The 18,087-nt window shown below is 39.2% G+C and overlaps 1 protein-coding gene across 2 annotated transcripts in view; it reads right to left on the bottom strand.

Annotated features, from left to right (window-relative positions):
• The window catches only part of LOC132215607 (ubiquitin-conjugating enzyme E2 E2), a 260,737-nt gene that overhangs the window by 24,650 nt on the left and 218,000 nt on the right, over positions 1-18,087 (bottom strand). For both annotated transcript variants that reach the window (XM_059664073.1, XM_059664074.1), the window contains exon 5: positions 5,545-5,692. In XM_059664073.1, the coding sequence (XP_059520056.1) occupies positions 5,545-5,692 (148 nt within the window). The remainder of the gene's footprint in view (positions 1-5,544; positions 5,693-18,087) is intronic.

The following is an 18,087-nucleotide window of genomic DNA, read 5'->3' as shown; positions in this document are numbered from 1 at the left end:
TTCTCCTGACAGAAGCTGTAAATAAACGGGGTAGTTAGAAAATGTGCTCCTTGACCCTACCCAAAGCAAAAAAAACCCTAATCTCTTATTTATATGGCTCTTTGCCAAACAAGAGTCAAATGATATGTAACAAAACACACATCCTCAATAAAATAACAAGCAATAATCTAAGCCATAATAAAAAGCATGAACAAAAGAATAGGAGAGAAGCATGTATAATTAGCATGTATACTAACTATAAGGGCTAAAATAGTTATTGTGACTGAGCATTAAGTTAGTACTGTCCTACTCGATGGCAAAAATAAAACAAAAAATGTGACCTTAGAAGGAAAGAGGACTAATTTTAAAGAGTGACAAACTTATTCATCGTAAGTGGATACAGCAATTTTTTAACTTACAAACCAATAAATGAGAGGCTATGATTGCAGGGTCCTTACCTGTAAGATAAATGATAAAACACTATGAGAGGTTATCTAAGGGAACAGGAAAGACCTTTGAGTTAAAATTCACAATTCTTATGTACTTTTCCCCCTATCATAAAAAAAGACTATTTTTACTCTAGAATGAGAATTAATCAGAGTATTTTTTCACCACTGTAATCTTCGTTATCTTTTAAGTATCTTCTTTAAGAAATCTTACATAATAAAAGGGTAATATGCAAATTGACCCTAATGGCAGAATGACCAGAATGACCGCTGGATCAGTCACTATGAGGCACACTGACCACTTTTTGGTCCTTTTCCCTGGATGGCAGGCACTGATCACCCGATGGCGAACAGGCAGCCAGGGGTGGGCGGCGGCGTGGGGCAGGGCTGGCTACGGGCAGCTGGGGAAGATGGCCCTGATCGCAGGCCAGGCCTAGGGACCATACCCACGCACAAATTTTGTGCACCGGGCCTCTAGTAATAAAAGAAAAAGTTAATTAAAATCTACATCAAGTGTTCATGACTCTTCAGAAATTCCTCAAGTATGGGCAAGATAGTCTTGGAATGATTCCTTGAGTAAACAGTTCTGAGTAAAAGACAATCCCATATGAGTGAAGAATGATGTTTATTTAAATTGAGGGTATGCTTCACTTTTTGATTTCTTATTTGTGCTTTCACTGACAAGGAAAGAAGAGGTAGCTTCAACAGTTTTCCCCAACTCCCTAAAGAGCATCAGATGACACAGATATGAAGATAATTTTTTGGGGGGTGTGGAGGGAGGGTAACTCAAATATAATTTAGTAAATTTTAACACTAAGAAAGACATTCCATTAATTGATTTTAGTGGAGGAAGACTTCAATTTTGGGAGAGTATAGAAATTGGTAAGTACTGATCTAGATCTCCCCTTAGTGTTCCTCTTAACAAAATATAAATCATCGGGGATTTCTAAAAAGAAAAATAACAAAAAACAAAAAACAAAAAAGAGAAAAATAACATTTTCTAGAAAGTAAATTAAAGAAAATTTGCACCATAAGTGAATACAGCAATTTTTTAACTTACAAACCAATAAATTAGAGGTGGTTATTTCAGGGTCAGCAACAGATTTATAACAAAAATTGAGCAACAGCTAACTATGTCTAAATTTATATTAATTAAGGGGCAATAAAACAAGGCAAATGCTAAGTAAAAGTGAGGTAAAAGCCAAGGCTAAAAGTTGAAGTTAGTGTGTCTAAATTTACACTAAGAATATAATGAGACAAACATAACTGACAAATATACTTTGCCTAGTCCCACCAAATTTGAGTCTGCAGAGCAAAGAGCCTCACACAAAAATTAAATACTTATCTTTAGAGGATAATTGGCTTAGGGAAAATATAAGAAGCATGTGTTACTTTTATGACAAAAAAGAGAAAAAGCCCACACAGATACATTATTAAAGGAGTACATCCAGAATCTCCCCCTTTTTCACCTGAAGCTACCTTCCCTCCATGATGAAAACTATGAATATACACAATGCCAGAATTCCCCAAATGCAAACCCCAAAAGAAATCAAAGACTTCTTGGCCTGCTGCAATCACTGCAACTTTAAGCCACCTTTCCTGGGAACTCTGACTCGGAGAGGGAACCCTTTCTACTTGTTATATCAGAAGCAACCTGATATCTATGTAGCCACCTGCAATGTCTGTCCTAGAATATTTTTTTTGTATTCCTGCTAAGATAGCCTGTTTTGAAAACAGGCACGCATGTCATTTTTCCAGTTAAAGAAATTGTTCTTTACTAGTTCTCAAGTGTAGTAGAATGGGATACATGCAGGCAAGATTCATGCTGCAGTAGTAGTAAGCAATAGAATCCTCTTAAATTCTATTTCTGTACCTTTCATCAGTCTAACAGGTCACAAACAGTATAAATAATCTACATAAATATATCTGTGTCAAAATAATTTTATGTTCTGCATTCCCTAGTAATCACTATCAGTTACAAAATTTTAATATTTAGTAACACAATTTACTATCTAATCATAGTCAGGTTAAAAACAATCAGCTGATAACCAAAGTTAAGGACAATTTATGGATAAGAATTGCATTAGCTGTTTTTTAAAAAGAGGGCCATAGAGATCTGAAACAAAGGGCTATGATGCTGGAGAACGAGGAAGGAGCCATTCTCTGACCTTTTACATAACACTGGAAAGGAGTCACTGAGAGCAAATTCCTCTTCCATTTGCTCAGTCCATTTGAGAAGAATAACACTCTTACCAGTGAAGTGCAGCTGTGCTCATCCTTGGCTTACTAGTAATCAAGGAGAGGCTGAGGGTTAATTAGCCGCCATTCTCAGCTCTATTTGTTGTTCTAATAAAGTTTTACATAAATCTAAGACTGGGAGCAACTGACACTTGATTTTTATTTGGAAGGTGACAGGAAGAGAGGGAAGAGCTCATCCCTCCTGAGTGTTGATGTTTGGGGGATATGCTTAAGTCTGTACTGCTCCCCCTGTTTGAAGAGCGGTGGACAAAGACCTTATGGTTGTTTATGAATGTAGAACTCTGTTACAAGGCAGCCTATAGTTTGAAGGCAGATGATAGGGGAATGAAATATACCGGGTGAAGGTCAGAGCCCAAATCATTCCTTCACAAAACAAAAGAGCAAAATCACACACCTTTTATAGATTACTAAAGGCCCGGTGCACAAAAATTTTTGAGCTGATAGCATTTTTGATGTTAAAATAGCTCTACAGATTCAGTATAGGAAAATCTTATTTATTCATATTCTATCCAATTTATATTTGTGATGATTTGAAGATAGGTTAGATTGAAGTTTAACTTAAATTTAGGGGGGAAATCTACAGGGATTGGAAATGTACCAGAAAACAGTCTGAGATAAAGGCCATTAAACAAAAGAACATACTTTGACTTGTTTAAGATAAATTTTTTAAGACTCTGATTAACTGGGTGTGTGTGGGGCGGGGGGGAGGAGGGGAGGGAGTTAATGGGGGAAAAAAAAGGGACATCTGTAATACTTTCAACAATAAAGATAAATTTTAAAAAAGACTAATTAAAAGTATGAACATACCTGTAAATGATATGCTAATTAGGAAACTCCTCTCTATGTATTTAAAAGTATGAACAGTTAGTCTGTTGACATATATTTTACAAATGATGTTCTATTCTTATATCAGATAGGCTATCTCTAGTTGGTGAAACTTAAGAAACACTTATCCTTAGACTTATACTTACTATCAATAGCATTATTTTCAAAATATACTTATTTTATGTGATTTTGTTGTTGTTGTTGTTGCAGAACGTAACTTTCCAAGACATAGCAAAAGAAATCTCTCATTTACTGAGCAAAAATCTTTTCGATTGCTGAAAAGGCTTTGGTGGAATGAATCTCTTGCTTTAAGCAGGGATACCTGTACAGAGAACAGATTCTCATAGACAAGATGATTCAGGTGACAGGCCATTTCAGCTGACTGGGAGGCCAAGCCAGCCTGGTTACCATTGGGGTAAGGACTGCGTCTCAGCCCTGAGTTTTTTCTCTTAAATGTGAAGAGACACATTATTCCATGTATAAGAAGTGTGGCCTTCTCACTCACCTAGTGCTCAGAAGTGCCTCATAAACAGTAGGGTGTCAGAAATTTCTCCTCCCACCCAGCTTTACTGAGATTAACTGACATACACCACTGTATATAAGTGACATACAGCACAGCATAATGACTTGACATCAAAAGTTTCTTAAATAAGTTACCTACCTGTCAAAATAAAATTTTCTCTTAAAATCAAAACAAAACATAAAACAACCCTGGCCTCCAAATTTCAGCAAATCCCATAAGTACTTTTCTGGGAGTGGGGAAACAGATGCAGTCCCAGGCTCCAATATTTCCAGGAGGCCTCGTATCATCAATAAATGCCTGTCTGTGACATTGCCTCCAAATGAAGTTATACACAGTCATAGAGACAAGTGAAATTGAAATAGGAATAATGAGACTGCAAGAACAAAATGTCTGTCATTCTGGTTTGAATTAGTGCAGCATTATTAAACTTCACTGTCTGGAATGAAGTCTGACTTGATTAAAAATACTTTATAATAATGATCTTGTACAATTGTATTTTCTTTTCTTTTTGGTGTTAAAAGCATTAATTTGTCATGCATTCTAAATATGTGACAATTTAATTGTTTTTATATTTCTTCATTAAAAAGTCTTTATTACTGAAAAATAACAAACGTAAAAACTTTAAAAATTATAATTTTTCCATGTTTTATAAGCCAGCCAGGAGCCTCACAGACCCCAATCCCACTTGTAATTTTTCTTGTCTAAAAATTCACTTATCTAGTAAACAATATTTATTTCTGAACATGGAAGATGGAATCTTATGAAATATTAAGATACCAATTAAATATTCAAAAGAATTTCTCACTGAGGACATCAATGAAAACCCTATAACTACCTTTGGATTTTCAAAAATAAATGCAAGTATGTAAAAAGTTGGCAGTTGTTTTGTCTTTTAATAAAAGAAGCGGGTCTAAGCCACACAATCACACACAGGAAGTAAGAGCTTTCAGCATTAAGCACACCAGCAATCCACGAAGGACTGGCCATAAACTCTCTTTAGTTTTCCCGCAAAGTTGTATTTGCTTCTCTTTATTTACCTTTTGGGTATAACCTAGTTCAGACCATTCCCCTTTTTTGCTCTAATAGCTTATAAGGGTGCACAGTTATTAAGATGCCAAAAAGGTCACGTCTGTGCGGTGCTGCCTGGTTATTACAAAATTTAAACAGCCCGTATTTCTCAAATTAACATCTTTTGGTAGGCATCTAATTAAAGATTAAACTATTCAATTAACATTTTTATTATTATTTGGCAACAGAATGTAATACATTCTTCAAATGCACTTCTTAATCTAAAATGACTTTTAATTAATTTTTATCATACTATGCTTTTTACTTCTTGGCAAATAACAGGTCTTAAAAAGACTAATGACAAGACCCAATTTAAAAAGAAAGATTTACATACTGTGGGAATTCAAAATAAAAATAATAGTAATAGTAGCAGTAGTGGTGATGGCAGGAAAGTAGTGGTTAATTTAGATGAACAATTTTAAGATTGGCTTTAAAGTCGCTCACCAGGGTTGCAATCTGTAAGAAGTGAGCAGATGGAGAGGAGAACTTTAGAAATGGTGAGGGCCGGACTCCAGTTGTCCTTTAGGATGTCCAGACAGATCACGCCTTGGCTGTTAATATTACAGTGATAGATTCTTGTTCGGAAGGTAACCTAGAAGAAAATGTAAAGTTGTTATAAAGAGATATACCTTTTATTAGACAAAATAGTGTAAGAGTCATTGGTTCAACCACATAATTTTTCCTTAGGCACATGAGAAGAACCAATAAACAAAAAAATCACTATTTTAGAACCTGTCATTCTGAGCACAGAGAACTAAACTCCAATAGCAAAATCATGACATTCTGCTTTTGATGAAGTGTCTTATCATTTAACTAATGTTCTGGAGACTGAATTTACTCTTGGTGCAATTGTAGGAATGTTCGTAAGAGGAAAACTAACTTTTACCTCTAAAACTTTTACAAAGAAAAAATGTTTTCAAAAATAAAAATTTCAAAGGAAACTTTTGTTGGATTCCAGTTGTTTTAAGGGTTTTGTACATTTATAAAATTCACAAAAAAGCATGGGAATACGCTAAAAAGGAATTAAATACATTTAAAGACATAAATTGGGGCATGTATGTAAACAATATATCTAGCTTATAGAAAAACTGTATTAATTATAACTTGTAAACCTTTTTTTCCTTACATTCTCAATTTTGAATATAGTATTAGTGCAGCCCACCTCTTCCCTATGATAGCTAGATCACTACTGTACTTTGCTTAGGTAATTCTGAAACATGTGTATAACATTTTTAAAGAACTTCAATTGAAAAGTTATGTCCAAATCAGTTTTGTAACTCTGATAACACTGTTTTACAAAAGTCTTATGTATGCAACAAGGTTTTCATGCTATCATTGTTTATTAATATTCTCAAATTTAGAAGTTGAAATGTAAAAGAATCTTGGGGTTGTAAAGACCAGTTTTCTTGTACCCTAATTTTGAAATGGCTTGAACCAAGAAATACACACATCGCAGATCTTTGTAGGTGTTGCCATCCCACCAGGGCATCCAGCATACACTCAAACATGAGAATTTACTGAATTCATTGGATGTTAAATCTCAGAGAGGATAGATCCAGTATTCTACAGCTGCTGAATAACATGGTTACCATCTCAGGTGAGATTAGTACTCTTCTTAAGAACTGCCCTTCATGCTGGACCAGATAACCTCAATATCCCTTCCTACACACACAGCCGCCCCACCCCCCAAAACCTAGAAAGGATGAAGAAAATATAACAAACATTCTTTAAAATGAATAGGTGAATTTGCAAGAGCAATCTCAAAAGTTCAGAACTGAAAATCAAAAGTTACAGTAAGCACGTGAGCTGATTTGCCAAGGCTGAGCTTTGGGAAGAGGAATGGAATGAAGGATGGAAGTCAGTCTTAAAAATTGAAGCTTGAGTTCTGATGTCCTGCCTGGTGGAGAAAGAAGATGAAACCTTAGGTTTGTATATGGCAAAGGGATTAAATTGAGAGCCTTTACATTAAATTTGGACACTTGCGCAGCTTTCAGTAAATGGGTGGATTTGAAAAGATAATGTAGAAAGAGCAAATACACTTGCCAGAGAAAGCCTGAGCTCTGGCCTGAAGAAAAAAACTGTTTCCCCTAAGAATTCCATGCAAAGACTAACCAAAAATAACTTAAATGACTATCTCACTCTCAGATTAAATATATGTTTTAAGGCCCCCAAAAAGCATTTAAGGCTAAAATGAATAAAACTAGAGACAAATAGCAGGGGAGGGGGGGGGGGTTAGAGAGCAACCAAAGTACTTGTATGCATGCATATCAGCATAACCAATGGACACAGACACTGGGGCTTGGGGGCGGGGGGGAGGAAGTGTCAAGGGGGGGAAAGGAGACATATGTAAAACTTTAGACAATAAATACATACTTAAAATTAAAATTAAAAAATCACTGCATTGTGATGAAACAAATTTCTCAGGGAAATATAATAATTCTGAATGTTATATCTAACAATATAGTAAAAATTATAAAAAGTAAAAATTGGCAGCAGTATAAGAAGAAAATGACACCTATAGTCAAAGAGAAACATTTGCACTGCAGTAATTAATAGGTCAGATAAAAATATAGTAAGGGTACTAAAAATCTGAACAACCAAATTAACCAAATCAATGTAAAGATAAATTCCACACTCAACAATTAGAGAACACATATTCTTTTCTAAGCACCTAATCCTATATAATAAAAGGGTATTATGCAAATTGACCCTAATGGTGGAATGACTAGGAATGACCAGTTGCTATGATGTGCACTGACCACCAGGGGGCAGATGCTCAATGCAGGAGCTGCCCCCTGGTGGTCGGTGCGCTTCCACAGGGGGAACGCTGCTCAGCCAGAAGCTGGCTCATGGCTGGCCAGAGCAGTGGCGGTGGCAGGAGCCTCTCCTGCCTCCGCAGCAGCACTAAGGATGTCCGACTAATGGCTTAAGCTTCCAGGCTACCAGAGGGATGTCTGACATCCCCTGAGGGGTCACAGACTATGAGAGGGAGCAGGCCAGGCTGAGGGACCCCCCCCACCAAGTGCACAAATTTTCGTGCACCGGGCCTCTTGTAAACATAATAATTGGTCACATGGTAAGCCACAAGGGAAGCTTAACATATTTCAAGTAATTATTAAGACCATAAAGATTCCCCATCACATATTTGGAAACAGAAAAACACATTTTCAAATTAACTATTGGATTAACTAAAAATAGCTATATTTATAACTGAATGACAATAAAAATGTTGGCTTGCCATCACCAAAATTTGTGCTTTGAATAAAAGTTATAAAAGAAAATTTTACAATTTCAAAAGCACATATTAGAAAGGAAGAAAGACATTTAATGAGTTAAGTGTCCACACAAGGAAGGAAAAAGAATAGAGCAGCGATTTGCAACTGGTGTGCTGCAAGAATTTTTAAAACATGCAATACCTGACTATTTAGTCAGGGGCACTGACCTCTTTCCCCTTAGATTGTCAAATAAAAAAAAATAACAACATCCAACACAACAACAGCCATCTGGTGTGAATGAACTAAAATTATACCTATTTTTTTTGGTCAGATCAGGAAAAAATACATTTTCTGGTGTGCTGCAGAATTTTAGTAATTAGTTTACATGTGCCATGAGATGAACAAGGTTGAAAATTGCTGGAATAGAGTAAATCCCATGAAAGTAGCAAGAAATAAAGACATGAGCAGAAGTTAATGAAACAGAGAACACCTAGCAATATTAAAATTCTGCAGAAAAGTCGGAGTACCTATCCCTTTAAGGGCTAGATGAAAAGATAAAATATTTTTATGATTCAATGTAAATGACAAATGGCTTTTATATATAATAATGATATTTTAAAACCTATCAGATATTGGTAGGCCACTCCAAGCCAGTTAATCCTCAAAACAACTTACTGAGGGAAGTAGTATTAGTATAGTCACTTTAAAAATAAAGAAATTTTAACTCTCTGGGGTGATGGATGTTAAACTTATTTCACAATATATGTATATATTATATGTTTTACAACTAAAACTAATACATTATATGTCAATAATTATATCTCAATAAAACTGAAAAGAAAAAGAGAAGAAAAATGCACAGAAAAGTTAAAGAATTGGCTTATGGTCCCACAGCAGGTAAGTAAGTGGTGGATCTAAAATTTGAACACAATTTTGTTGATTTAAAAACCTACACTCTTCTACTCAGTCTCAATGCCTGCTTTCTTTTTAACTTTTAATTTGTGAGATAATTATAGATTCACATGAAGTTGCAAGAAATAATAGATCATATATATTCTTCACTCGGTTTTCCCCAATAGTAACATCTTGCTTAAATGCAGTATTTTATCACAGGATATTGACACTGATACTGTCTTTGGACCTTTTCCACATATCTTCAGTTTTATACGCACTTGTGTATGTATGCGTTTCTATGAAATTTTCATTGCATGGAGATTTGTGATCACCACTGCAGTCAAGACAGAGCAGTTCATTATAAACACCCTGTGTGCTGCCCTTTAGCAGTTACCTTCCTTCCTTCTTAATTCTTGACAATCACTACTCTGTTCTTCATCTCTAGAATTTTGTCACTTTAATGGAATCAAACTGGATGTAAGTTTTTGAAACTGGCTCTTTTCACGCTGCATAATGCTCTGGAGAGCCATCTAAGTTGTTGCATGTACCAGTAGTTTTTGTTCCTTCTTACTGCTGAGTAAAGTTTCATGCTATAGACATACCAGTTTGTTTACCCACGTATGCACCAAAGGACAAATGGAATGTTTCCAGTTTTATTTATTACAAATAAAACTGCTATGAACATTTGTGCTTTTGTGTGCACATAAGTTTTCATTTCTCTGTGCTAAATGCCCACGAGAGCAATTGTTGTGTTGTATGATATACTCCTATTTAGTTTTATAAGAAACGGCTATACATCTTTCTAGAGCAGTTGTACCATTTCACATTCCCACTGGCAGTGTCATCCAGTTTCTCTGCGTCCTTGTTGATGCTAAGTGTTATTACTATGCTTTATTTAGCCATTCTAACAGGGTGCAGTGATACCTCATTGTGGTTTTAATCTGCATTTCCCTAATTGCTAATGATGTTGAGCACTTTTTCATGTGCTTATTTGCTCTCTGGATACCCTCTTCAATGAGAATGTTCCTATCTTTTGCTCATTTTCTAATTAGATTGTTTTTTACTGTTGACTTCCTGGTGCTTTAAGTGGAGATATTTAATTAAAAGTAAAGTATAGTTAGATAAAAAAATAAAGCATGAGTTTGCAAAGAATCTTGTGGATTTTTTTAAAGACAGAATGTTTTAGACTTTAATGTTTTATAATACTGATAAAATGTGTACTTGGGTGATGTTTGTCAACCTCTGTCCTGAGAAGTGTTCATAAATAAACGACACTGACTTATACAGGTTGGTTGATTGTTCCTATATGTTCTGATGCTATAGATCCCACAAACACCACCTTTTGAAGCTGGAAAAACATTCAATCTCCCAGAGTTTTAAGAAGTGTCATGCATTTACCTACTGTAATGTAAGCTATGACCTCTTTGGGGTTCCCGCATCATATTCCTACTTCTGTTACCATACTTGCCACAGGACCTTCTCACCAAACCATAAATTACTCATGAAAATATGTTCTTTCATGTGATGCCCAATGCAGTACTTGGCACACAGAAAGAGCCCGCGATTCACTGAACAAATGCTAACACATCACAGGCTGGTGTTCAAACAGACAAGTGCCTCTCTGAGGAGCTGTGACATTATTGCTCTTTAGGTAAAAAAACACACACAACAGTTTAGAACCACAACTATAGTAGACGGAAAGCTGGAAAACTGGAGAATACCCTAAGGAAGCGGGAGACATTTTTAATATCTCTCTATACCATAATGTTACTTTACTAAATTGTCCTATAAATTAAGATATGTCAGAACTGATTTCATACAAGGTAACCAATAATAAAAGATATTTATGCGCCAGGGACTCCAACACAATTTTTTTTTGTTATTGCAATTGCCTATTTAAATATTCAAGAGAGCTTAAAAAATGCATGGAGTGGTCACATGAGCAAAAATGTTTCACAATCAAGGCAAAAACTTGCTAATAAAAGCTCTTGAAACAGGGAGCATTCTCTTCCAGACCCCATCAACAGACAGGGGGGAAAGCAGAAAGAATACGTGCAAACTGATAAGATATTGCCTGCAGTCCTGACATTAATGATGCAGAAATAGAAAATGATGTTCTGGATACCGACAAATATCAACAGATTTGTGACTGTTAGGAAGGGATTTTTAGAGGCCGAGAAAGAACCCCCCCTCCTCCCACCCGAAGACTGCTCTGATGTCTGGCTCAATTTTCCAGACGCCCATCATGTTATACCTTATTCAGGGGCTGGGCAGCAGAACATTCTTCACTTCACCCTCCTGACAAGTAAACAGATAATAAAAATGACTGTAAAGAAAATTCTAGTTCCATTGCAGGGGTTAATACTCACGGGGTTCCCTTTCTTCCGCAGCCTCCACTTGCATGTGCATTTATTGCTGTATTTGAAGCACCGCTCAATAATGATGTTTACAAAGATAGCTGTCATTCCTCAAGGAGAGGTAAAATTATACTGAGAATACTGTTTTTAAAGGCAGGGAAACAGCAAATTTCAGAACAGTTAACAGTTTCCATTTATTAAGGAAAATTTAAAAACATGATTTGGATATACTGATACTGAATCTTATTTATCCAGAATGGCTAATTCCCAGATAACTCTGGATGAGAAGGGTTTTTAATTTACGTGTGATACATAAACACCCACACAGGCATATGGGTGTGTGTGGTAGACAGAATAATGCCTTACCCCCCAAAGATGTCCGTACCCTAATCCCTATAACCTGTGAATATGTTACCTCACACAGAAAAAGGGACTTTGTAGGTATGATTGAGTCAAGGATCTTGAGAAGGGGTGATTATATCCTGACTGATCTGGATAGGCTCCATATAATCACAAGGGCCTTGTAAGGGGGAAGCAGGCAGATCAGCAGGAGATGTGATGACAGAATGTGATATAAATATGCGGAAGAGACCGTCAGCCAAGGAAGGGAGTGTTCTCCCAAACTGGACATGGATTTCTCCTACAACCTCCAGAAGAAACGCTGCCCTGCTGACACCTGGATTTTAGTTTCCAGAAATATGACAAGTTCATATTGTTTTAAGCCACCAAGTTTGTGTTAATTTGTTATAACCAATAGGAAATGGATCCAACATGTATATATTTCCCAGTCACCTTATTACTTTATCTCAAAAGGTACCTTAAAATTAAGCTGTGCTATTTCTCCTTAGAAGTCACTTCTCCTTAAAAACAATTTTAGAAAGAGTTAACAACAAAATTCTTTATGTTGATTGTAGCATAGAGAAATGCTACTAAGTAGTCAATGATCTAGGACAGGGGTGGGCAAACTGCAGCTCGCGAGCCACATGCGGCTCTTTGGCCCCTTGAGTGTGGCTCTTCCTAAGCCTTAGGAGTACCCTAATTAAGTTAATAACAATGTACCTACCTATAGAGTTTAAGTTTAAAAAATTTGGCTCTCAAAAGAAATTTCAATCGTTGTACTGTTGATATTTGGCTCTGTTGACTAATGAGTTTGCCGACCACTGATCTAGGATAAGTCAGTCACTTTGCTACTCTGAGTTTTTATTTCCTGACAAGATGAGAGACTTAAACTGGATTATTTCTAAGACCCATTCTAGTTTCAAGAACTGTGAGTTGTATTGTGAAAAGAACATATGATTTTGGGAGTTAGCTGGACTTGGGCTGGAATCCCAACTTTGGGCAAATCAATTTAACATTTCTGAGATTCAGTTTCTTCATCTGTAAAGCAGGGAGATAACGAACACTCTTAGTGGCTGTAAAGACTGAAGTACAGGAAAAGTCCAAATACCATGCCTGGCACCCAGTGGGAATTCAAGTAGTGTTAGTCTTCCTTTCCTCTTCACATCTCCTAGTGTTACAAGATTATTTAAGAATGCATGTGTTCATGTAATAAACATTACCTGGATTTTAAGTGTGTGTGTGTGTGTGTGTGTGTGTGTGTGTTTTACTATTCCCTTGCTCTGAAGAATATGAATTTCATATACAGACAAAAAGTGGTTTAGTAAGGGAAGAGAGATCATGTAGGGCATACGTATAGACAGAGAAGAATATCCTAGTAATAGACAAACATGGTAATTAACTGTACCTACGACACACTTCCCATGGGCCAATCAGGGAGATACGCAAATTAACTGCCAACCAAGATGGCAGCCGGCAGCCAGGCAGCTGAAGCGAACAGGAGGCTTGCTTGCTCCAGTGATGGAGGAAGCCAAGGTTCCCCACCTGCCGCTGCTGGCTTCTGAGCTGCACTCTAAGAAACAATGTTGCAATTATAGAAGCTAAACAAACCCCAGAAACCTGCTTTCAGCCAGCCGGGCCTCAGAGCTGGAGTTGCAACAGTGTTTCAATTATAGAAGCCAAACAAACCGATACCTGCTTTCAGCAGCCGAGGTCTCAGAGCTGGAGCCAAGCCTCAGAGCTAAAGCCGGCTCTCAGTTCCAGTGACAGCCATAGAAGGTAAATAAATCCCAGAATAAAAAAGAAAAAAAGGAGCGGTTGGGAGCTTCAGTCACCCGCCAGCCTGAAAACGGCCCTCAGCCCCTCATCCAGACTGGCCAGGCACCCCAGTGGGGACCCCCACCCTGAAGGGGGTGTGATCAGCTGCAAACAGCCATCATCCCCTCATCCAGGCTGGCCAGGCACCCCAGTGGGGAACCCCACCCTGATCCAGGACACCCTTCAGGGCAAACCAGCCAGCCCCACCCATGCACCAGGCCTCTACCCTATATAGTAAAAGGGTAATATGCCTCCCGGCACCCGGATCAGCGTGACAGGGGGCAGCGCCCAAACCCCCTGATCGCCCTGCAGCTCTGTGTGTGACAGGGGGCGGGGCCCCAACCCCCTGAGCAGCCCTGCTCTGTGCCTGATAGGGGGGAGCTCCCCAACTCCCCCACCCCCACGGGCCCTGCTCTGTGTGTGATGGGGTAGAGCCATAACCTCCCCATCGGCCCTGCCCTGAGTGTGAGAGTGGTGGCGCCCCAACCCCCTGATCGGCCCTGCTCTGCGTGTGACGGGGGCAGCGCCCCAACCCCCTGATTGGCCCTGCTCTGTGCATAATGGGGCGGCGCCCCAACTCCCCAATCGGCCCTGCTCTGAGCCCGACCAGGGGCTGCACCTAGAGATTGGGCCTGCCCTCTGCCACCCGGGAGCAGGCCTAAGCCAGCAGGTCGTTATCTCCCGAGGGGTCCCAGACTGCGAGAGGGCACAGGCCGGGCTGAGGGACCCCCCCTCACCCCTCCCGAGTGCACAAATTTTTGTGCACCGGGCCTCTAGTATTTTAATAAAGTATTTGACAAACTGATTCTACACATAATTTAGAAAAATGTTTTAAAATAAGCATCTCTAAGCAGGAAAGCTGCTAATGACATTAAAAATGATCATTTAAAATAACATTTCAATAATAACCTCTATTTTTCACATAGCTTCCATTTTCTGAGAAACTTTTGCTCAGGAGATAAATAGCATTGTGATTCTACCGAGGAAGTGTGAGAGAAGTGAGAAATACATTTCTTTAAAAAATAGTTTTCCATGAAGGCCCAGAAGAGGAAATATTTAAAGACCCCGTGCCACAAATCAGTATATCACGTAACAAAGGTCTAAAAATGGCAGGGTTAACATCATTCAAATTGATCTTGGCCACAGGCTCATTATGAAACTATAGTTTATTTGAACAGGCTGCTAGCACACATTTCAGAAATGTCAGTGCTTCCACCCTCCTTGGGATTTCAAGTGCTCTGTTCCTAAAACTGACTTACGAGCACTGTACCAACACCTAGCACACCCTAAGATTATTTTATTAGTTTTTGTGTGTTCACTTTTAATTGCTTCTTTTTTCTACTGAATTTACTGGGGGTGACACTGGTTAATAAAATTACATAGGTTTCAGGTGTAGAATTCTATAATATATCTTCTGTATATTGTGTTGTATGCTCAACACTCTAAGTCAAGTCTCCTTCCATCACCATTAAAACCACTTTACCCTCTTCTACCTCCTGCTACTTTACTAAGTTCATTTATCAGTTCTAGTAGTTTTTTGGTGGAATCATTAGGGTTCTCTATATACAGTATCATGTCATCTGCTCATAAGATTAAAGTAATAGTGACAAAACAAAAACTAGAAAAATCCATTATAAGTGAGGAGAATCACAAATCTCAAAGAAACTCTCACAAAACAACCTTTCACAAAGTAAAATAAGCAAAAAAAATAAAAAACAAACCTGGGATTACACTTCACCTCAGATAACTGGCAGTAAAGCAATGAGAACGAGACATTAGTGAGAGAGCACCGTGTGCAGAGATGATGCCCACCCGTCTGGGAGTGAGACCATGGCATGCTGCATTTCGCTGCAGGCCACAGCTTTTCAACACCTTTCAAGAAAAATTTAAGTGATCTACACTAATAAAAGATAAAGATGCTAACTGACCGTACCTTCGCTACGCCCAAGCCATGCCCACTAGCCAATCAGAGCGACTATATGCAAATTAACCCAACCAAGATGGCAGTCAGAAAGGATATATGCACCCCTATGTTCATAGCAGCACAATTCACCATAGCTAAGATTTGGAAACAGCCTAAGTGCCCATCAGCAGATGAGTGGATTAGAAAACTGTGGTACATCTCCTCAATGGAATACTATGTTGCGGTAAAAAAAAAGGAACTCTTGCCTTTTGCAACAGCATGGATGGAACTGGAGAGCATTATGCTAAGTGAAATAAGCCAGTCAGAGAAAGATAAATACCACATGATCTCACTCATTTGTGGATTATAGAGAACAACATAGACTGATAAAAAGGGACAGACCCAAAGACTGAGAAACAGCGATTAGGCTATCAATCCCCAGAAGGAAAGTAGGGGAGGGCGGGGGTAAGGGGAACAGATCAACCGAAGGACTTGTATACATGTATATAAGCCAAACCAATGGACATGGACAACAGGGGGATGGGAGCATGAGTTTGTGTGTGTGGGGGAGGTTGGGGGTTAATGGGGGGGATGAGGACACATTTGTAATACCTTAACTAATAATAATAATAATAAAAAAGATAATTATGACAGTAAATAGTCATATTCCAGAAAAAAAAAAGAAAAAGAAAAATTTAAGTGATCTACACTAATAAAAGATAAAGATGCTAACTGACCGTACCTTCGCTACGCCCAAGCCATGCCCACTAGCCAATCAGAGCGACTATATGCAAATTAACCCAACCAAGATGGCAGCCGGCAGCCACGGAGCTGGAGCAAGAGGAGGCTTGGTTGCCCCAGCGATGGAGGAAGCCAAGCTTCCTGTCTGCTCTGGCTGGCTGTGGCCTCCGCAAAAGGCAACAAAGTTTCAATGATAGAAGCTAAATAAATCCCAGATACCTGCTGCCAGCCAGCCTCCACTGGGAGCTTGGGTGGCTGGGGGCTGTGGCCAGCCTGCAAACAGCCATTCAACCCCTCACCCAGGATGGCCACACCCTCATGGGGTGAGGGTCCCTACTGGGGGACTTGGCCAGCCTGTAAACAGCCATCAGCCCCTCACCCGGGCTGGCCAGGCACCCAAGGGGGCACCCCTACCCTGAAGGGGCTGTGGCCAGCCTGCAAACAGCCATCAGCTACTCACCCAGGCTGGCCAGGCACCCCAGCGGGACGCCCACACTGATCCGGGACACCCTTCAGGGCAAACCAGCCAGCCCCCACCCACGCACCAGGCCTCTATCCTATATAATAAAAGGGTAATATGCAAATTGACCCTAATAGCAGAGCGACTGAGAATGACTGGTCACTATGACACACACTGACCACCGGGGGAAGATGCTCAATGCAGAGCTGCCTTCTGGTGGTCAGTGTGCTCCCCCAGGGGGAGCTCTGCTCAGCCACAAGCCAGGCTGACGGCTGCCAGTACAGCGGTGTTGGTGGGTGCCTCTCTCGCCTACTCAGCAGCACTAAGGATGTCCGACTGCAGCTTAGGTCTGCTCCCCGCTGGCAAGTGGACATCCCCCGAGGGCTCCCGGGCTGCCAGAGTGATGTCTGACTGCCAGCTTAGGTCCAATCCCCTGGAGAGCAGGCCTAAGCCAGCAGGTGGTCTCGAGGGACCCCTCCGAGTGCACAAATTTTTGTGCACCAGGCCTCTAGTTACAAATAAAAGACCTTCACAGCACACGCATTTAAATTTCACACCTTTCTCAGCTCCTTTTAAGCACAGATATAGAAACACAGGCAACGAGAAAATTCCCCCACCATGAGCAGGGAGTCTCTCAGGAGATGGGAGCATCTCAGTCAACGCCAGGCAGCAGCAGGTGGCTCCCAACTCTTGTGGATACTTGGTGTGACTTGGTTGGGAACTAGTAACTAGTTTCCTTCTCATCCAATTTATACAGAGTCTTTAAAAAAGGTGTCTATATTGAATAAGGTTTAATTTGGTTCTTTTCAAATGTGTGTTTGTTTTATTAACTAGCTCTTTTATTGTTTTCTATTCCACCTTTTTCTCTTTAAATGATTATCTTGTCTCTTTTAACTTGTTCTATTGTCTCAAGTGTCAGCAATGGTGCCCTAGCTGACTATCCCTTCAGGTAGAATCACATCACTGTGTGGACTGTGATCTTTGAGTGTGAGTTCATCCCCAGAGTATGTTATTTATTATTCTGCAGAAGTGCGTTGGGTTATGGAGTGTTTTGCGCTTGCTCCTTCATGGTTCTTGAGGACTACACTAGTTTGAGACCAGACTGTCTCATATATGCCAATATATAGGGCAATAAAAATCATCTGTTAGGAAGCACAGTCTGACATTAAATTCTTTATAAAAACCTCTTATAGATGATGTATCAATTACTTTATTTTGAACAAGATACTAGCTGGTACAGGCACCATTGCCTGAAACCAGCCC

Source organism: Myotis daubentonii, chromosome 14 (genome assembly GCF_963259705.1).
Source record: "Myotis daubentonii chromosome 14, mMyoDau2.1, whole genome shotgun sequence".
NCBI classification, from domain to species: Eukaryota; Metazoa; Chordata; class Mammalia; order Chiroptera; family Vespertilionidae; genus Myotis; species Myotis daubentonii.
The sequence above is the reverse complement of the archived record's forward strand: the minus strand, read 5'-3'. Positions and strand labels throughout refer to the sequence as shown.